The sequence below is a fragment of the Indicator indicator genome, chromosome 1 (assembly GCF_027791375.1).
Source record: "Indicator indicator isolate 239-I01 chromosome 1, UM_Iind_1.1, whole genome shotgun sequence".
Taxonomy (NCBI): Eukaryota; Metazoa; Chordata; class Aves; order Piciformes; family Indicatoridae; genus Indicator; species Indicator indicator.
The window spans coordinates 121,817,238-121,838,760 of record NC_072010.1 but is presented as its reverse complement, the minus strand read 5'-3'; the positions used below and the strand labels follow the sequence as shown (position 1 = coordinate 121,838,760).

At 43.8% G+C, this 21,523-nt stretch overlaps 1 protein-coding gene across 1 annotated transcript in view; it reads right to left on the bottom strand.

Moving 5' to 3' along the window:
• Positions 1-1,449: 1,449 nt before the first annotated feature.
• Positions 1,450-21,523, bottom strand: part of SRPX (sushi repeat containing protein X-linked) — a 54,960-nt gene continuing 34,886 nt past the window's right edge. Inside the window, exons 6-12 of the mRNA XM_054395573.1 lie at positions 20,859-21,035; positions 11,955-12,081; positions 8,654-8,775; positions 7,607-7,786; positions 6,458-6,591; positions 4,696-4,817; positions 1,450-1,630 (exon numbers count right to left, since the gene is read on the bottom strand). Of these exons, the coding sequence (XP_054251548.1) occupies positions 1,450-1,630; positions 4,696-4,817; positions 6,458-6,591; positions 7,607-7,786; positions 8,654-8,775; positions 11,955-12,081; positions 20,859-21,035 (1,043 nt within the window). The remainder of the gene's footprint in view (positions 1,631-4,695; positions 4,818-6,457; positions 6,592-7,606; positions 7,787-8,653; positions 8,776-11,954; positions 12,082-20,858; positions 21,036-21,523) is intronic.

Sequence of the window (21,523 nt, the reverse complement as noted above, 5' to 3'; positions counted from 1 at the left end):
CGAGGAACCAGCTTCTAGTGAGGCTTGCTTTGAAGATGGTGACAAACTGTTCTTCTCTGACACTAGAGTGTGAAATTGAATAGATTGTTTAGAGACAAACAAGTATTTGGCTGAAAAAAACCCAGGGCTGTGTTCATGAGTGGCAAGAACAAACAGCACAGACACTGCAGTACTGCTTTTCAGGTATCTCAAATCATGCAGCATATCCTGTAAACAGGTATCCAAAGCTGTAATTCTCAGTTCTCAGTCCTTTCATTCATCATGCACAATGTATGTTCTTTGCAGCAGATTAGCAAGGCTGTGCACCATCATAAAAGAACAGAAAAGTCTTTCTGCTTGCCTCCTAACACTTTTTTATTAAGCAGGAAACTTGTTGGGTTTTTTGTTGTTGTTGTTAATTTCTAAGTGATGACTTCCCAATAAATTATATTCACAGATCTGGCAATGACAAATCCTTGATGAAGTCTCCCTGGGGCTAATGTTCCCCTGCCATCAGATCAACGGCCTGATCTGTCTCCAAGATGGAGAAGGGAAGTAAATCTGCTACTTCGGGTCCACTTGGGAAATGAAAAACCAGAAGCACACCAGGTAAGAGAATGTTTTTCTACCAAGCATTAGGTCATTTACTGTCCATCTTCTACAATGCTCAGTTTCTTTATCATAGTCCTTCTGGCAGTGACTTCCATAGTCCTACTGTCATCTATATTCTCCTCACTGCTGCTGGAGACAGGCACTTGCACTGCCTTGCCTTTGGCAGTGTGGTAGTTTTAGGCCATGCCTTTAAAAATTTTTCACAGATCTCGAACAGAAAGTGGTAAAATGTAAACAAACCACTATTGGGTGTAAAAAGGAAAAGAAAGATAATTTCAACCCCCCACAGGCTTATTCTTTCTGCCTGTGACTGACCATGTTATTAGTGGAACTGAAAGACACTGCTGGGTTGCTTGCACGCTTTCAATCTGAGGCTAATGTTCCCTGTTACAATGGTTTGCAGAGAGGTATTTTGATCCAGCTTTTGAATTAATCAGTTTGTATCTCCAAGAGGAATTTTAGACAACTATCTGTTTGCAAAACAATATTTTATTAATAATAATAAAAAAAGACTTATAAACAGTAAGAAAGAAACCCCAATTTTACACTGAATGAAACAGCCAAAATGAACTCCCAGAAACACACCTCAGTTCTTCACTCTCTGTACAAGAAATTCCATTGGGTGGTAATCCTATGTATGTATTTATCTAAAGATGGCTGAAAGTACAAACAAAGCATCATGCATACCTCTAAACAGAGCAGCTGGCTCTGCTGGGCAGACTTAACAATGCACACACAAAAGAATCTGTACATCAGTGATTAAAAAAAAAAAAGCCATGCTTCGTGGAGCACCAAGGGGATCAGGACGTGGATTAAACAACAAAATTCACTGGCAACTGCCAGCCCTCCAATCCTGAATTAGGGACATGATTGACCAATTTCTGCTTGCAGTTTCATCTCTTCTTTTCTCAAGGGGAAATTGTCAATAAGTGCAAAGAGCTCAGCTGGTGTTGCTGGGAAGGGATAGCGTTCCTTGTCCATGCCGTGCTTGTCCATCACCACGATGTTGAAGTTGTAATGGGGGATCCTCAGCAGCAGCCTGCAAAATAAGGAACTCCTTTTGTTAAAGCCCATCAGCTGTCCCTTGGGCTTTGCAAACTGATACATGGCAGCAACAGCCTGTTGGGTCTAAAGCAGAGGAAGGCAGAGATGTTCAGAGGAAGCCATACAAGGTCCATGTTGTTTTAGCTCAAAGAACAGGGAGTCAGATAAGAGTGTGGGGTGTTTGCATGTGCTGCAGGCTGCACCTCTGTGTTAGGGAAGGGTCAGGGTAACTGCTGTCAGACCTCTGCTTGGTACTAGAGCACAGGCAATGTCAGACCTCTGCTTATTACTATAACACAGGCTATTACAGGAGAAAAGAACCTATAAGATAAAAAAAGAGTCCTAGCACTATACACACTGCCTAAACCCCGCCATTGTGATAGAACTGGAGTTACAAGTAGAGCATTGCCTTTCTTGGCTGCCAAATGGTGCAACACCACAGTGAGAAAAAGCAAGGCAACACTACTGGATAACAATAACGACCCTCTATCTGGTGATAACTCCAGTTTAGGAGAGCAACAGTTGCTGCTAGTCTTGGCAGAGTCCTTCCATGTAGCAAAAGGGGGCACTTGAGCTGCTCTAGAGGTGCAACAGCAACCAAATTATATCCTTGATATATCCTCTTTTAATCTGTTGCATGAAGGAGTAATGAAGTAGGACATCCTCAGACACACAACCAAATCAGTGGTGTGGGGAAAAGAAATTGAGGAAGCCATGAACTGAATCGGTGGAAGGACAGGAGAACTGCCATGAGGAGAGGATGGGGAGGGATGTTTTGATGTGAAGCATCAAAATCACATTCAAAGCTAAGATATGATCATAGGAAACTCCATGTCTCTTCTGCCTTCTCACCTAAGGAAAACACTTATCTTTCACAAATCCAAATGCTAACGTTCTGTGGTTTCTAAAGTTTTAATCAGGGTATCTGTGCTCATTAGCTTACTGCAGGCCAATTCTGGATGCTTAAGGGTGTGTTTCATTTTGATTTAAGTGCTTTCCAGAACTGGAATGGCATAATTCACACACTTCAGTTACAGAGAAACAACAAAAACAACAAAAAAAATCTAATTTGAGAGTAACTTTCACTGACTGCAGAGCAGGTCACACCATACCAATTTCCAAAATGTAGTTCCATTGAAGGTTGGGGTTGGGAGGTGGTTGTGCAAGGAATGAGGTTCAACAAGGATAAGTGCAGAGTCCTGCACTGGGGAAGGAATAATAAACTGCAGCAGTACAGGTTAGGAGGTGATCTGCTGGAGAGCAGCCCTGTGGAGAAGGACCTGGGAGTTTTGGAGGACAACAGTGTGCCCTTGTGGCTAAGAAGGCCAATGGTATTCTGGGGTGCATTAAGAAGAGTGTGTCCAGCAGATTAAGGTTCTCTTCTCTCTCTACTCTGCTCTAGCAAGGCCCCACCTAGAATACTGCATCCAGTTTTGGGCTCCCTAGTTCAAGAGGGACAGGGATCTGGTGGAGAGAGTCCAGTGGAGGGCTACCAGGATGAGGAAGAGACTGGAGCACTGCCTCATGAGGAGAGGCTGAGAGAGCTGGGGTTGCTTAGTCTGGAGAGGAGGAGACTGAGGGAATACCTAATAAATGTGTATAAATATTTGAGGGCTGGGGGTCAGGAAGGAAGGGACAGCCTCTGCTCACTAGTGCCCTGTGACAGGACAAGGGGCAATGGATGTAAATTACAGCACAGGAAGTTCCACTTCAACATGAGGAAGAACTCTACTGTAAGGGTCACAGAGCACTGGAACAGGCTGCCCAGAGAGGTTGTGGAGTCTCCTTCTCTGGAGACTTTCAAGAGCCATCTGGATGTGTTCCTGTGTGACCTGCACTAGATTCTATGGTCCTGCTCTGGCAGGGGGGGTTGGACTCAATGATCTCCAGAGGTCCCTTCCAATCCCTAACATCCTGTGATCCTGTGTTACCACAGCATATTTTTTTTCTACAGGGACACAAGAAAATCATTTCAGCTTTAGTAAAAGTACTTTTACTTTTTTTTAAATGAAAGAGAATCTCTTTTGCTTTTTCCTTTGATAGAGAATAAATATTTCTATTTTTTTGCAATCCAAAAAACCCCAAACTTCTGTGACTCACCTATGTTTTTTTAGTTGTCCCCATTTAAAATTCGCTCCATTTCCTCAGGCATATCACAGATGATGTTGCCTAAAATGCTCCTGAAATTTTTTCCTAAATAACCATTGATTTCCCTGCCAATGAGGCCTTCACTTCTGGCTCTTGTAGTCCTCCTACCAATAGGAAATGCTAGCACTTCAAGTCTCTCTTTCAAGTGAAAAATCAACCCCCTGCCAAGTCCAAAATCAAGTCAGAACAGTTTAGGCACCTCGAAAAACCGCTGAGTGTTGTAGTGAGGCTGGGGAGGCTGAGATAATTTCTCCTTTGAAATACTGCCTGTATCATTTCCACATGTGGGACTTCAAAGAGCAGCTTCCCTTTCTAGCCTGGCCACAACCACCAGCAGTGCAGCAGAGAAGATGATGAGCTGTCACTGCCACTTGGGGCTTCACTGGCAGCTGCTGCAAGGCTGTCCTTGAGAAGGGATTGGAGCCTGTCATAACTACAACAGACCAGCACAAATAGTGACATACTTGAAGTGTTTTCAGTAGCAGATGACTACCTACAGATAGAACTACACTGTGACCCAAGTGCTACACTGAGAGTTCACATGAAGTCAGGAATTCACCCAGTCTGAGCAAAGGGTCAAGGAAGACACAGCACTTGAAAGAGTGGCATAGACTTGAGACTGTCTCACATTTAAATGAGTTGTAATCCATCTAAATGTGAAAGAAGCTGAAATCTATGCTCTTCATCTCATAAATACCAAACACTCATGAATTTGCAGCAGCTATTGCACAGCTACAAAGCAAACTAACCATTACAATCCTAATCCTAGTCAATACTCATTCTCTACCTTCCAGCATCTAGCTACGTACATTAGAGTAGATTATGCATAATTAGAGAGTAAGATGCAGGGAATCAAAAGCAATACATCAGATATGCTAAGGTGCAAACAACAGGAGCAAGAGCTTACTTTACCTGAGTTGCAGGGCAAGTGATGGGGGCAGCAGCTTTACACCTATCCTTCCTATCTGTGCTGGGAAGACACCAACCAGTTCAACTACAGTAACATGTCGGAGGTCCAAACCACACTGAGCTGGCTGGAAGGGTTAGAAAAAAGAAAGAGCTGTGTTAGTTATCAGTGACAGCAAAGGGGAGGGGGTGTAGTGTTCATGAGTCCAGTCCTCTTATATTAGTGAGGTGGTTCAAACTGAAATGAGAGCAGACTTTGGAAAGTCTCTAATTCTCACTTTGAAGAACTACAGCCTCTTGACTACAGGGGATGTTAAGTGACGGTTGCTTAATGCTGTAAGAAAAACAACACACAGAGACCACCTAGGAGAAATGCAAACTTGTCTTTGCAATGACATGAAAAGATGCCACGGTATCAAGCACTGTGCCAGTAATCTAATTTGGCAGTCAAAGCAAGGTATGTGAAATGGGAGTCAACTGCAGAAAGCTTTCTCTCATGCCAACTTCTTTTAGCACTTTTAAACAGTGGGGAAAATACTACAGCCATTAAATTTAATATTGTAAACTACTTCATTTTGATCAATATATATTGAGTTTTCTTACCAAGTTAGTCTAATGGGGAAAAAGAAAAACTTTATTTTAATACAATTAAGTTAAGCCAGCAGTTTAAAACATCATCATCTTCATATCCCAGTGACTACTGCTACTGAATTTTATTGCAGTTGTGAGAAAAGAAACACGATAGAAGGACTGGATCCTTTCTCTGAGGACACAGATACCCTTCTAAAATACAGCCTGGAGTCCAGCAAGAACCTAAAAGGAGCATCACACTTCACTGTGCTTGAAAGAGTCCATCTTTGAGCCACAAACATGATTAAGGGAGTGGAACATTTGCCTTATGAGGAAAGGCTGAGGGAGCTGGGACTCTAGCTTGGAGAGAAGGAGACTGAGAGGTGACCTCATTCATGTTTATAAATATGTGAAGGGCAAGCATCAGGAGGAAGGAGCCAGGTTCTTCTCAGTGGTGTCCAATGATAGGACAAGGGGCAATGGGTGCAAGCTGGAGCAGAGGAGGTTCCACACGAACATAAGGAAAAACTTTTTCCCTGTGAGGGTGACAGAGCAGTGGAACAGGCTGCCCGGAGAGATTGTGGAGTCTCCTTCTCTGAAGACATTCAAAACCCTCCTGGATGCATTTCTGTGTGAGCTATTCTAGGTGCTCCTGCTCTGGCAAAGGGGTTGGATTAGATGATCTTTTGAGGTCCCTTCCAACCCCTAATGTTCTGTGATTTACAACACATGAAAACAACTACCTTAAGTTTTGGCTTCAGAACAAAATACCCCAGTCCTGTCTTCAGCACTTTAGGGTATTTCTATGCTGGATTTGTTTGCTGGCTGGTTTAGAATTTTTTTCAGCAGCTTTAGGAGCTGAGTTAGGGGATGATTATTGATCACAAGTTAGTATGAAATTAATTTGGGGAGGATGGAAGAGGGCCAGAACTTTCTGGGATTCAGCGACTGGTCAGCCAGAACCAGCACAATCTAAAACGGAGCAGATTTAAAGACTGAGAAGATGTTCCAGTTCAAACCCATGTAAAAAAAAAGGATTAATTCAGAACAACTACTGCTGCATCCAGATCCTCTAGTAGCTGCAATATAACAGCTGCAATTTGCAGATTTATATCAAACAATGGAGCTTGTCCTCTTGTGTCTTTCCTTAAATAAAACAGTGGCACTGATCATCCCCCCTCCACCAAAAGTGTTTTACCTGCAGCATTCCCAACTGCATCCTGTAGAAGAAGTTGGCTGCTGTAGGAGTTGAAATAATTAGCAGTCTCCTCTTCTCATAAAACTGGTCCAGAAGTGCAGCTGCAGTCCTCACATTCACATTAATATTCATGGCTGGAATTAAGTTTAAAACAAAAGTTAGAGAGCCTGCTGAAAAGATAGTGATTTATGAAATCACAAACTTAGTTACATCCTCATAACAAACAAACAAACAAACAAGAAGAATATATGGGTGAAATACTGTCCTCACTGAAGCCAAGAGAATCACAGAATCAACCAGGTTGGAAGAGACCTCCAAGATCATCAAGTCCAACCAATCACCTAACCCTAACTAATCAACTAGACCATGGCACTAAGTGCCTCATCCAGGCTTAAACACCTCCAGGGATGTTGACCCCACCACCTCCCTGGGCAGCCCATTCCAATGGGAAATCTCTGTTTCTGTGAGGAACTTCTTTTTAAGATCCAGCCTAAACTTTCCCTTGCACAGCTTGAGACTGTGTCCTCTTGTTCTGGTGCTGGTTGCCTGGGAGAAGAGACCAACCCCCACCTGGCTACAACCTCCCTTCAGGTAGTTGTAGAGAGCAGTAAGGTCTTCCTTGAGCCTCCTCCAAGCTAAACACCCCCAGCTCCCTCAGCTGCTCCTCATATGGCTTGTGCTCAACCCCTCACCAGCTTTGTTGCCCTTCTCTGGACACATTCAAGCTTCTCAACATCTCTCTTGAATTGAGGAGCCCAGAACTGGACACAGTACTCAAGGTGTGGTCTAACCAGTGCTGAGTACAGGGCAGAATGACTTCCCTGCTCCTGCTGGTCACACTATATAATTTTATCTTAAGCTGTTCTGGCCTGCAAGATGGATTGACTCCATAATCTGAAGTGTTGTGGAAAGCTTTGAGCTAAAACACTCTATTGATTGTGAGGTACCATCCTCATTGTAGACAAAGGTGACAGAGTCTTCATCTGTAAGTGTAAACTGGCAGAGGAGACAAAGATGTTAGTTTCTTACCTCTAGGGCATTAAAGCTTGCAGCTGTATTCCACCACACAGCCCCTTCCCAGATTCTCACTGCCACAGGAACCCAATGCTCTGGCAGCCCTTCTGGCAAAGAGGTGCAATACTCACGTACGTGCACAGGTTGGCTCCACTCCTGACCACCCCAGGTTGTACTGGCACACTCTAGCTGGGCTTCCTTGCAGCTCGTAGCCACCAATGCAGGAGAACTCACAAGTAGCACCATAGTTATTTCCATCACCTGAACACTTGACGTAGCCATTATCTGGGGCAGTTAATTTCACACAGCGCCTGACTTTGAGCAGGAGGCAAAACAAAACCAACAACAGACAAGGCATGAATCACCCTGTGTACTACCAGGGTAGCATGGCCACTGGAATACCAACACACAAGACATGTTTGTTTCATTTCTAGTCATGTACATAAAACCCTCAACCAACTAGACAGAACCCTCTTAACTTCTCTATCAACTAAAATGATACAGATATACAGAATCACAGAATTATTTTAGTTGGGAAGAAATCTTAAAGATCTAGTTCCAAGCCCCTGCCATGGGCAGAGCCTTCTACAAGAGAAGGCTGCTCAAGAACCTCATCCAACCTGGCCTTGAGCCCTTCCAGGGACAGGGCATCCCCAGCTTCTCTGGGCAACCTATTTCAGTGCCTCAGCACCCTCAAAGTGGAGAGCTTCTTCCTTATATCTAATCTAAATCTCTATTTAGATGCACACATGTCATTGTGGTACTACGGTGACAAAAGGTCATGGAGCACAAAGATAGCTGAGGTTGAAACCTAAAAGTTTCATCCCTGTATTCAACTCCAGATTTCAAGATCTGACCTTGTGAAAGGGCAGCACTGCTTGACAGGGTTGAGTCACAGCTGAAAAGCCTCCTTCATGTACTTGTTTCAATGACTCAAAAGCTAAGTGTGAGGGAGAAGGCAGCAGGAGGGAAGGCAGCAGAGCTGGAGGCAGGACTGATCCATGAAGCTCTTCCCTGACTTGCAGCGTGCCAGACACTCACCCCACTACAGGCTCTGGCTCCCCTTTCATCATCAACATACAGTTTATGGGCACATGCAGACAGATACAGGAATGAGACCCTTTCTCAAAGTGCCTGCTACACAGATCAGTGACTACCTGTAGGGTAAAACACCATTCTTACCTCTGACTTTGACTAGGAATTTGCAGGTGCCTTTGTTTTCAGCTCTGTCATACACAGTATACTGGATTTTGTGGTCACCTTCTGGAAAATGTGACCCTGGTGGCAGGCCTTTCAAAATAACACTGAAGCAGGAGATATAAAACAGGGCAGACAGTCATAAATTCAGTATTTTTTTCTACCGACAATGCTGTAAAAGCCTGAAGAGAGACGTTTGTGGCATGCTAAGGTTGTCTGGCTGCAGTGCATGACTGGAGATTGAAAGTAAGCAAAAGAAGAAGCTGGACAGCAGCAACCAGACTATTTATCTTGCTACTAACAGCCCACCCTGGAGTCATACAAAAGGATCCCACCCTGCTGAGAGAAGGGAGGCAGAGTGGGCACAGCCTGCCTGCTTCCTACATGACAGTCTATAGTGTAGCCAAGTGTATTGAGTTTGGCTGAGCTGGAGTTCATTCTCCTCAAAGCATCCCTCTAGTGCTGTGGTTTGCAGCAGTAGTTGATAACCCAGCAGTGTTTTGGCTGCTGCTGAACAAGTATCCAGGCTGTGTTTTTCCAACATTTCCCCACCACAAGAGTCTGAGGGCTGGGCAAGATCTTGGGAGGGGACACAGCAGGGCCAGCTGACCCAAACTGACCAAAGGGGTATTCCATGCCATATGACTTCAGCTCAGATGTAAGAACAAAGTGGAAGAAGGAAGTGGTGTGGATATCTGTCCATGCTGTTTGTCCTCCAGTGGAACCATTACACATAGAGAGCCCTGCTTCCCGAGACCGACCACTGTCTGCTGCTGGGAAGTAGAGACTAACATCTCTCTCTCTCTCTGCTTTCACTTCCACACAGTCTGTCACTTTGCTTATCATTACTACTAAATTGCTTCTATCTGATTATTGGCTTTTGTTATATTTTCCCCTCTTCCCTGTCCATCTAAGAAGGGGAGTCATAGAGAGGCTTTGGCAGGCATTTGGCCCCCCAGCCAGGGCCAAACCATCACACCTAGCATTATACAATGTCCAAAGGCTTCCTTGTGCTTCCCTTTTCCTTTCAAGGGAAAGTGGAGATTGATCTTCCCTCATTTTGTATCCTGAGCAATCCACTGTCAGGACTGCAGTGTAACCCAGATCCAGCAGCCTCTTACAATGGGAACACAGAATCATAGAATTGTCAGGGTTAGAAAGGACCTCAGAGGTCATCTAGTTCCAACCCCCCCTGCCATGCACAGGGACACCTCACACTAGATCAGGTTGCTCAGAGCCACATCCAGCCTGGCCTTAAAAGCTTCCAGAAACGAGGCTTCCACCATCTCTTTGGGCAACCTGTTCCAGTGTCTCGTCACTCTCATGGTGAAGAACTTCCCAAGATCCAATCTGAATCTACTCACCTCTAGTTTTGTTCCATTCCCCCTAGTCCTGTCACTACCTGACACCTTAAAAAGTCCCTCCCCATCTTTCTTGTAGGCCCCCTTCAGATACTGGAAGGCCACAATAAGGTCTCCTCAGAGCCTTCTCCTCTCATATGACTGCTCTGCATTGCTCCTCTGATTATACTCCTGTATTAAATGGAATAGAAAGTGAGATTTCTTGCCACAGCAGCAGTGAGATGATCCACAGCAGCATTTTCACCTGATATTTATTCCTATCCTGTAAATCTGTCAGCAGAATTCAGATGTGTTAGAAGCATCCTCAGTACCAAAGCAGTGAGGTGGAGCAGTGGGAAAGCTGAGCCACTCACAGGACCTGCAAGCTCCAGTGCATTTAAGGAAAGCACTGCACACTCTATAAACCATCACAGTTAGCAAGAGTGTCTAAAAATAGATTTATGGGAAAGCTTCCACAGTTTCAACAGGTAGCCACTTCTGAACTGGGAGAGTTACTTATATGACAAAGTCTACATGGGATATTCCCCTCTCTTTTCCTTTTTTTTTCCTTTTCTTTCCTGACAGACATTACATCAAAAAGACTTCGAAATTGCTTTACTCTGACACTTTTCAAAGCTTTTATCAGGTTAATGTTTACTTCATTAGCAGTAATACTGTTTTTAATTGTGCAATGAATTCTTCTTTCTAATACTATCCAAATTACAGCAATAAAAAGGCAATGCCATTGTGTCCTTCACCAGGTTTTTTTGGTATCCACATGAAACTGTAAACATCTTTAAGGTGATCATTTGGAGCTTTTGTGCTTAACCAGGCCAGTAGCATACTGCCATAAGATGTAATTTTTCCTTTTCTTTCCTGACAGACATTACATCAAAAAGACTTTGAAATTGCTTTACTGTGACACTTTTCAAAGCTTTTATCAGGTTAATGTTTACTTCAGTGATTATAACTGCCATAAAATTATTACATCAGAACTTAACAGTAATACTGTTTTTAATTGTGCAATGAATTCTTCTTTCTAATACTGTCCAAATTACAGCAATAAAATGGCAATGCCATTGTGTCTTTCACCAGGTTTTTTTGTATCCACATGAAACTGTAAATATCTTTAGGGTGATCATTTGGAGCTTTTGTGCTTAACCAGGCCACTAGCATACTGCCATAAGATGTAACTTGCTCACTGAATGAAGCAGATTTTCTATACTCTTACCATTCCAATCACCTAGATTGACATAAATCCTGTGTGGTAAAGATGTGGAAAATTCAGACAGTGGTACCATCAGTGGTACACCTTGCTCTTCTGAAAAACGTGACTGTGCAACCAGGAAAATTGACAAGGAAATTTTGAAGGAAGTGTTAAGTTTCAATTCAATGTCTAAAGCTACCAAAATTTCATCAGATGAGAAGCATCACTTTAAAGGTAACTGCAGAAGGCTGGGACAGCAGTAGCCATCACTACTACAAGAAAGAACCTAAAGAGGATTGCAGATGTTCACCTTGTTTTTGTGTTTGTTTTTTTTTTTCCCAAGACAGTCAAAATTACCTCTGCTGCTACCTCCAATGAACTATTCTCTCTTCACTGTCATGTATAAAAGCTACCTTGCTGACTATGAGACCCACAAAGAAACTGGAAAATTTCGCAGATGCAGTCAAATTTTTCTGGTAATATATATTTATATTTAATTTTTATATTTATTGTTTATTCCATTACCACAACCACCTGCTGCCCTTCATCTCTAAGCTGTCAGCTTTTTCAGTTAAACCTGCAATTCTTTACAGGCCAGTGGCACACGACAGCTACAAATAAGCACCTTGGATGAATTAAGGGGGAGAGGGCACCTGGATACCCTCATCAGCTAAATTACCAACCAAGGATCCCAGGAATAAAAGGAAGAAAATGCAAACCTCTGGAGATTTGCACCTACTCTGTCAGAATCCCATCAGCAGTGTCCCGTCCCTCAGGGGTGTCCCAGAACACTTTGGCTGTCAGCTTGTTGGGCTCTGCAGCTTTCTCCTTCACACTCGGGCACTGGATCCTTGGAGGTTCAGTATCTGTTGAAATAAATGTCACAGAAATGGGCACCAATGCATCTCTGCATTTTCATCACAGCTCTTGCCCTGCTGTCAGCATAACCTAGGACCACCTTCAGATGGCCTCCTCAACACTGAAGCCATCCCAGGCAAGGCATGCAGAGCCTGTAAACTTCTCACCTCTTTGTAAAGAATAAGAGATAATGATCAACACCACCCCTTATGAAAGACTAATTATTAGTAGTGTCATGATTTAGAGTGGGACAGACTGCTCTAATGGCCCTGGGGCAAAAGAAAACTGCTTCACACACAGGAGTGTGCTGGAGGAGAAGGACATTGCAGAGGAGGGCAACAAAGTTGGTGAAGGGTCTGGATAATAAATCTTATGAAGAGCAACTGAAGGAGCTGAGGCTGTTTAGTTTGGAAAAGAGAAGGCTGAGGGGAGACCTCATTGCTCTCTACAACTACCTGAAAGGATGTTGTGGAGAGGCTGGTGCTGGTCTCTTCTCACAGGTAATTAGTGACAGAACAAGAGGGAATGGCCTCAAGCTATGACTGGGTAGGTTTAGACTGGACATTAGGAAAATTTTTTTCACAGAGTGGTCAGGCTTTGGATTGTGCAGTCCAGGGAGGTGGTGGAGTCACCAGCCCTGGGTGTGTTTAAAGGTTGTTTATATGTGGTGCTTGGGGATATGGTTTAGAGGTGACCCTTGTAGAGTAGGGTTATGGGTTGGACTTGGTGATCCTGAGGGTCTTTTCCATCCTGAATGTTTCTGTGATTCTGAGATTGGAGTATTGGAAAGTTTAAATGGAAAAATCTGTTCACAAGCTACAATACTACAATGGTACAATGCGTAGTGGTGAGCATAGCAAAGCATATGAAATACAAAGGAATACATCATCTGGGTTTAACATAGAAGCTCATTAAGCCGAAAAGCTTCACACAAAACCTCCACTGAATCAGACCAAAAGCCCTCCTTACCTGAGGTTTAACATATTTAACATCTTCCCCCCTGCCCCCCATTGCTAGGCTGGATTCAGACTGGCCAGGTCTGAAACTGCCTTCCCTTAGATCCCTAATGGCATTAGACCTAAACTGGCCAAGATTGCACAATAAAAGTTAATCAGGCCTTGAAAGCCACGGATCAGACTGGAATCATCCTCCTCCCACACCAGATGAGGTAGCTCATAGCATCTATGAAGGAGAAAGGGAAGAAAGAGAAAGACAATAACTTTGCAGCCAAATTTATAGAGATGCAGGATTTTTGGGAGGAAATACAAATACTACACCTTCTGGTACACCTTCTGGACACTCTCTACCTTCTGGAGGACTGCAACTTTGTGGCTTTCTTAAGAGCAACCAGCTCAAACTGGGACAAGGAGTTATTGTAAATTTCTTTGCATAGTTCCTAGTTAAAAGCAGTATCAACAAGTGGACATTATTTAGCTTTAAACTCTAAGAAGGGATGCTCAAGATTGTATTCCAGGAGCCTGGATGTCCTGCTTATCTGCTCTTCCTCTCTTTCTTCAGCTGTGCAGCAGGTATTGTGATTAAAAGCATCTGTAAAGCACACCAAACTTGCTCTCTGCATGATAACTTTGCATGTTCTGACATGTTGGTTTTTTTTTTCCCTGCAGCAATGGCAAAAAGAGAAACAGAAGACTGAGAGAGTCATTTTGTATTTGGGTTTTTTCAAGTAATTCTTACAGCAACACTTCACAGCTAATGAAAAACAAGCAGCAGACTAGGTACATTTTGCAAGCTTGTTTAACTTGTCAGGAGCCCTTCTCCTGTCCTCATGTTTCTTATTCACCTCCTTATTTTTAGAGTACCTTCCCTGTTATGTGTGGAAACCTGCTGTAGCTCTCTGCCTTCCTCTACACAACTCAGTGCAGCTGAATTAGGGTAGGAAATAACCCAGTCTCACACCAAGGCTGCTTCTGGCTTTGATTAGTTTACTGTGGCAACAGCTCACCCCTGTGCTATGTGCTGTATACATTAAATAAACATTAAAGCTGGAATAAAAGACAGAACTGCATTTAAGGTCCTTGTGTTTTAAACACTTACCTAATCAGAAAGCTCATTATGCTATTTTATACTGCTTGGTACAAACTGGCTGGGATTTCCACACCATAAAGACAAACAATGCTGTCACTGTAAGAACCAACTCACCCAGCAGCCAGGCAGCCTTTATAGCTGGACTTTTCCTGGAAAGGATATTTTCTTTGGTCATTTCAGCTGACTCTTAGCATTCAACAGGCACTAAATGAACCCTACCAGAAAAATCTGTTTTGAAAGAGTCCAAGAGAAAGCAGCTGCCTACGGAAGAGGCTCTTCAACTGCAGTGGCCACTGGGATGTGTTAAACCCAAAAGTGCTCAGGTGTTTTTCCTTGTGCCCTTTGGGCAAAGTTACAGCCAACCTACAACATAATAATGGGCAGGCAAAAGTGCTTCTGCTCTCACAAGCATCTTCCCCACAGTACTGCTTACAGTATTCTTCAGCCTGAACTGTTGGAGCTTCTTAAGCATTGCCTGGGCTGCAAGGGGACCCAGGGTGGCTGGAACTGTGGTCCCTTGGTGAGTATCTTAGGAGGGAAGCGAAGCAGCTCAGGACACGATGTCCCATGAAGAGCAGAGGAAGGTGTGACAGCACCTTGGCCACAGCAGGGCAGGAAAAAAAGAGAGGTCTAAAAAAATACAAGCCATTTAAAATGCAGAGAAGGTGACCAGAGAACATGCAGGCAAATGCACAAGTGACAAAAGTGAAACACAACCCCCCAGAAAGCCTTTAATAAAATATACAATTCAAGGTTCCCACATCCAGGTCAAAAAACCCCAAACTGGTTCCAAACCAAATCCCACCAGAGGGATCCACAAGACTGCTGATTGCTGGGAGAGGTTTCATTAGAGGGAAAATTCAATCTGTAAGCACCAGACTGTCAGATTGTCTTGCTTTGGAAGAGTTCCTGGGCAAAGCTGGAGCTAGGACATGCTGCAGGGTGCCTGACCCCCCTGTGGGTGGTCTCACCACAGCGTCACTGAGGGAAGACAGTTGAAAAGCCAAGCGGATTTATTTAAGCTGTTTAGCAGGGCTGTGTATTAAAAACTGGTGAATCTTGCCTGCAAGGCTTAAATCCTGGGCAGAGGAACCCAATTTTCATTAAAAAAATCTGGCACTGTTCAGCCACATTCTTGTAAGTTGTTGCTTTTCTTAGCTACTTGGCAGCAGCAGCTGGTACTCTGGCTCCAGGAAGGGAAGCAGCATTGCAGGCCATGGCATCAGGAGGTCAGCATAGAATCATAGAGTGGTTTCAGTTGGAGGGGACCTCCAAAGGTCATCTAGTCCAACCCCCTCTGCAGTAAGCAGGGACATCCTCCACCAGATCAGGTTGCCCAGAGCCTTGTCCAGTCTCATCTTGGATATCTTCAGGGATGGGGCCTCAACTACCTCCCTGGGCAACCTGTTCCAATGTTCTACTAACTTCATGGTAAAGAACTTGTTCCTAACATCCAATCTAAAAATACTGTTCTCTAGTTTGAAGTCATCACCCCTCATCCTATCACTACAAGCCTTTGTAAAAATTGAAGAGCTTGTTATTTGCCTTTCTCAGAGTTTGTTAAAGGTTTACATTCATTTGCTTGTGTATCTGGGATGACAAATGGAAAGAAGCAGAAAGATTGTACTGAATGCCCAATGCTTGCTTATTCAAGAGTCCACTATGGACTAGGTAACTGCTCTGCTGCTACATAAACACAGGATCACAGGGTGTTAGGGGTTGGAAGGGACCTCCAGAGATCATCAAGTCCAACCCCCCTGCCAGAGCAGGACCATAGAATCCAGTGCAGGTCACACAGGAACACATCCAGATGGCTCTTGAAAGTCTCCAGAGAAGGAGATTCCACAACCTCTCTGGGCAGCCTGTTCCAGAGCTCTGTGACCCTCACAGTGAAGAAGTTCCTCCTCATGTTGAGGTGGGATCTCCTGTTCTGTAGTTTATATCCATTACCCCTTGTCCTGTCATGGGTGCAAGTGAGCAGAACCTGTCCCCTCCTTGACACCTCAGGTATTTACAAACATTTATTAAATCCCCTCTCAGTCTTCTCTTCTCCAGACTAAAAAGCCCAAAGGCTCTCAGCCTTTCCTCACAGGGCACATGCTCCAGTCCCTTAATCATCCTGGTAACACTCTATTGGACTCTCTCAAATAGATCCTTTTCCCTCTTGAACTGGGAAGCCCAAAACTGGATACAATATTCCAGGTGTGGCTTGGTATCATCCCAGCTTGGTATCATCAGCAAATCTGCTGATCAGACTCTCTGTCCCAGCACTGTTACTACTGCACACTGTTACTACTGATTGCTGATGTCATTAAATGATGGCTGGAAGTTAATTCAAACTATTGGTCCACATCAAAAGCATGAAGAGAATGGAAATCATAAAAGGCAGAATGACCAACATTGTCCTGCTCTCCCCAGTCCCCTCCACAAGGTATTGCTCTGTATTTTAAATCATCCATTGTCAAGGTCTGTAATGACTCAAAGTGCAAAGCTTATTTCAGACATTCTAGCAGGGAGCTGTTAGTTAACCACCTATTAATACAGTCTTAGGATGTGACAAAAGGATGACTTAGCAGGGTGACAGCCACTTACCACAGTGGTCACACAATCAGTCAGAAAAGGAAACCTTTAGAGAAGAAAAGGTGGTGACATTTTTCAGTCTTCTAGAGGAAAACACCTTTTTCTATCTCTGTTCCAGTGCATTAAGGATATTCCAGTGAATATTGGCATTTTTACATTACTAGTAGCCAAAAGCAGCTGTACTTTGATCTTTTTTAATCAGTTATTCCAATAACCATGAAGGATACCCTTCCTCTTATAGGGACAGACAGCCTTTGTTAGAACAGAATACTCACTGTCTGTAAGTGAGCCATTCTCCTATACATAATCTACCCTGGTGATCTTAGGGCATTAAAATGTGTATTTATGTATATATAATGCACCTGCCATAGCCAGATAGGCTGTGAGAATCAGATCCATCCTAGGCACGGCATAAATCACAGCTGAATAATGTACACAAATTGATGTTTTTGCTGGAGTTTGGGTTTTTACACAATGCTTTTAGGGTAAAATTCTGATCTCAGTTTTCTACAGCTTTAGAGCTGGCACTGCAAAGAATTTTCAGGTTTCATTTCTGTAGTGAAATTCAATTCTTAATGTAGTGCCAGAGACACTAAACCAAGACTTCTAAACATTTACATAGGCAAGATAAGATTTTAATAGGGACAGGCTCAGGCAAACTTCCTCATCAGAACAGCAAATACTGCTTTGTTTTCATAGGTAGTGTAGCTGTATTACAGTGTTTTGTCTTTGAGTTGGAAACAATGTAAACACCTTATAAGTGAAGAGAAAGCCTAGGCAGAAGGTGACTGGATATGTTGAGAAGCTTGTTTGTCAGTATTAACCTATTGTGTGCTTTGCTTGGACCCATGTCAGTGAAAGGATAGCCATTGGGATGTGGCAGCTCTGTATTAGAAAAGTAAATAAGCTGACTATGTAACAGAGTAGTAGGCTTTGGCTTTGGCTTATGCTTCAGCTCTTGCTTTGCTTTTGCTTGTGCTTAGTGCTTTGCTTAGTTGCATAGGCAATAAATGCTTTTGCCTTTCACAATAAGAGTCTTCTTGTCTTGGCATCCCCTGGAAACACCACAGCATGCAGCTGAGGAGAAGAATATGACTGCTACAATTATACATGGTGACCCCGACTGCTACGATTATAGGCTTCCATGAGTCTCTGCTAAAATATACCTAATTTTCTTTAGTTAATATATACATAAATAAATCTTCACAAAATCAATCACAGAATACATCTGGTTCAAAGAGATCTCCAAGATCATCTAAGTCTAACCCTTGAAGGATCAACACTAAACCACGTCCCTAAGTGCCAGGTCCAAACGCTGCTTAAACACCTCCAGGGACGGTGACTCCACCACTGCCCTGGGCAGACCATTCCAATATTTGAGAACCCTTTTCCCTGTTTCAATAATGATGATAGCCTTATGCCTTTCCTTCATGGATCTTCACAGACTGACAGGGACCTCTGGAGATGACCTAGTCTAACCCCTGTCAGAGCAGGTTCACCTAGAACAGGCTGCATAGAACAGCATCCAGGTGGATTTGGAATGACTCCAGAGATGAAGACTCCACCACCTCTCCACTGCACTGTGAATCCTACATAGTTTTGTGCAAAAGTGCTAAGCTGTGCAACAGCAGAACAAAAAGGTAGATGAAAGACCCTTATTAAGAGGTTTATAGATTCAGGTCTGCAGTAATTTTGCCATACTTGATGCCAGTAGCTGTGGTGTCCCCAAGGCTAGTTCCCTACCTGTTTGCAGTGACATGAACATTTATCAGCCCACACCTAACATCCCTACTGTATACAGTGCTACTCATTGCTTGTATGCTAAAGGAAGAAATAAATCAGCATCTCTGCCTTTGGATTTCATTGTTCTCTTCACCTTCATTTTACTCCTCAGCTGAAAGTGAGCCGTTCAGCCAGTTCTCTCCTGGCCCCTGTAAGCTTCCATAGGCTCATTGATCACTTTTATTTATCTATTGCATTACAGTAAGGAATACATAAAGTACATTTATACTGTTAGCATCATGTCTGCTCACAAAAAAGTCTTTATCCTATCTATCAAGAAGTCAAAAGATAACTTTGTTAAACATTCTGCATATAGGAACTGTGTGCACAGGGTTTTTAAAAGTGCCTTCTCCACATCATGCTATAATTTAAGTGCTAGTGATCCCACATTATTTTTCCTGGGTTGCTTTGGACTTGCAATCATACCCAATACAACAACTATCCTGCATGGGCAGACAGTGTGCACTTGCAGCCCAGAAGGCAAATCACATCCTGGACTGTATCAAAAGAAGTGTGGCCAGCAGACCCAGAGAGGTGATTCTGCCGCTTTATTCTGCTCTGGTGAGACCTCACCTGGAATAATGGGTTCAGGTCTGGAGCTCTCAACACAGGAAGGATATGGACCTGATGGAGTGGGTCCAGAGGAGGGCCACAGAAATGATCGGGTGGTTGGAACACCTCTGCTGTGAGGACAGGCTGAGGGAGCTGGGGGTGTTCAGTCTAGAGAAGAGTAGGCTCTGGGGAGATCTAATAGCAGCCTTCCAGTAACTGAAGAGTGTCTAAAAGAAGGCTGAAGAGAAACTGTTTACAAAGCCTGTGGTGAGAGGATGAGGAGTGACGGCTTGAAACTAGAGAAGAGTAGATTTAGACTGGATGTTAGGAACAAGTTCTTTTACCATGAAGGTAGTGGAACAGTGGAGCAGGTTGCCCAGGGAGGTGGTTGGGGTCCCAACCTTGGTGATATTGAAGGTGAGGCTTGACAGGGCTCTGGGCAACCTGATCTAGTGGAGGACATCCTTGCTTACTGCAGAGGGAGTTGGACTAGACGACTTCTGGGAGTCCCTTCCAACACAGAACATTCTATGATGCTGTGATTTTGGCTATCAAAAAGTTGTGTTAGTGCTAACTTAGCCTCTTTTGTGCTTAAGACATACTTGCTTACTCTACTTTGCAAGAGAGCATCTTCTGTAATAAGCGCCCAGTCACTGCAAACATGAGGTTCTGAAAAGTGCCAGAAGCACAGAGGAGAGCATTTTATCATTCCCAGACTTCAAAGGTTTTGTTTTTCTTCCTCTGCCCACGCCATTGAGGACAAGGCTTGGTTTTGTAAATAAAAACAAGAGATCCCACAAACAGTCTAGACCTAAACAGCAGGCTCGTTTCTGCATTTGTACAACACCAACCAACAGGAAACCTGAACACAGTTCTACAAATATCAGGCCACAGTGGAGAGACTCCAAAGCCGTTTGTCAACCTACGCTGAGCCACAGGCACTCTGAGAAAAACCAAGACAGAAAACACTGGGCAAAAATACTCTACCACCCACAAGCTTAAACTAGTGGTAAGTCAATTCAGATGGCCAAAAAATACCTTCCTTTGTCAGTGGTTGCTGAACTTTGGTAACCAGAGACTTCCCAGAAACAAGAAGAGCAGCAGAGACTTCACCATCTGCTGAAATCTCATTAGAAGGAAGGAAAGTTAAATCTCAATATTTCTCTCTCTTTTGATGTATTTATATAAAAACAATTATTTCATCTCCTAGGAGACCATTATGTAATGACAATTGCTGGCATAACCAATGTGAACTGTAATTCAATTTTCATTCAGAACTAACGTGGCTAAAATTTAGCTTAGCTCACCACAACCATGCTGGTAACTACAATCCATCCATATTCCCTGGGCACAGTTGGAAACCGTGATCCCAAGAAAGAAAAGCAACAGAGGAGGTCAGACAAAGGGTTTAGTTTCAAAGCTGTTTTGTAATTAAGTTGCAGACAGCAAGAGAGACTGCAACACAGAGAACAGGCTAGGAGAGCAGCACAGTAATTACAGACTACCAAGGAGTCACCCAGGAGATCAGCAATGGCTGTTGTAAATGTTGCAAAGCACTGACCATGTCCACCAGCCTCATCTTTGTTAAAGTGATAACCACTGATAGGGTTGGGTAAGGAAGGCAGCCAATGGGGACTAAAAGTACCAAGTGACAAACAGCACTTGGAAAACTCTCCTCTGCTTCCTCAAAAAAGGAGAGCTGCTTCTTTCTCCCAAGAACTGGATTAAAAAAAAAACCCTTTTGGATTTCATCTGAAGGAGATGAACACCTGCAGGTACCTCAGGATGTAGCCTTTGCAGGATGCAGCCCTGCCATGCTACTTACCAACACAGGACGCCGGAGGGCCGCTCCAAGCTTTGCTGTCCTGGCACACGACGATTCGGTCACCTTTCAGCTGGTATCCTGGGGAACAGTAGTATTCACACCTGGAGCCAAAGTAGGCACCATCCAAACACTTGAAGCCCCCATTGGCTGGCATGGACAGGGGTGGGCACCGCTTGTCTGGAAGAGAAAGGAAAGATTCCTAGAAAACTGTCATTCCCCTTCAGAGAAATGTGAATGGAGGGTACACCACGGAAATAAGGATGCAGCTGACAAAATGATGAGTAGGAGAAAGTCATGTTCCACACAAGGTTTTTCATAGAATGGTCCAGGCTGGAAGTGACCTCCAAAGGTCATCCAGTCTGACCTCCCTGCAGTCAGCAGGGACATCCCCAACTAGATCAGGCTGCCCAGGGCCTCGTCAAGCCACACCTTGAATATCTCCAGAGAAGGAGCCTCAACTACCTCCGTGGGAAACATGCTCCAGTGTTCCACCACCCTCATAGTGAAGAACCTCTTCCTGATATCCAATCTAAATCTGCCCTTCTCTAGTTTGAAGCCATTGCCCCTTGTCCTGTCACCACAGGCCTTTGTAAACAGTCTCTCTCCAGCCTTCTTGTAGACACCCTTCAGGTACTGGAAGGTTGCTATTAGGTCTCCCCAGAGCC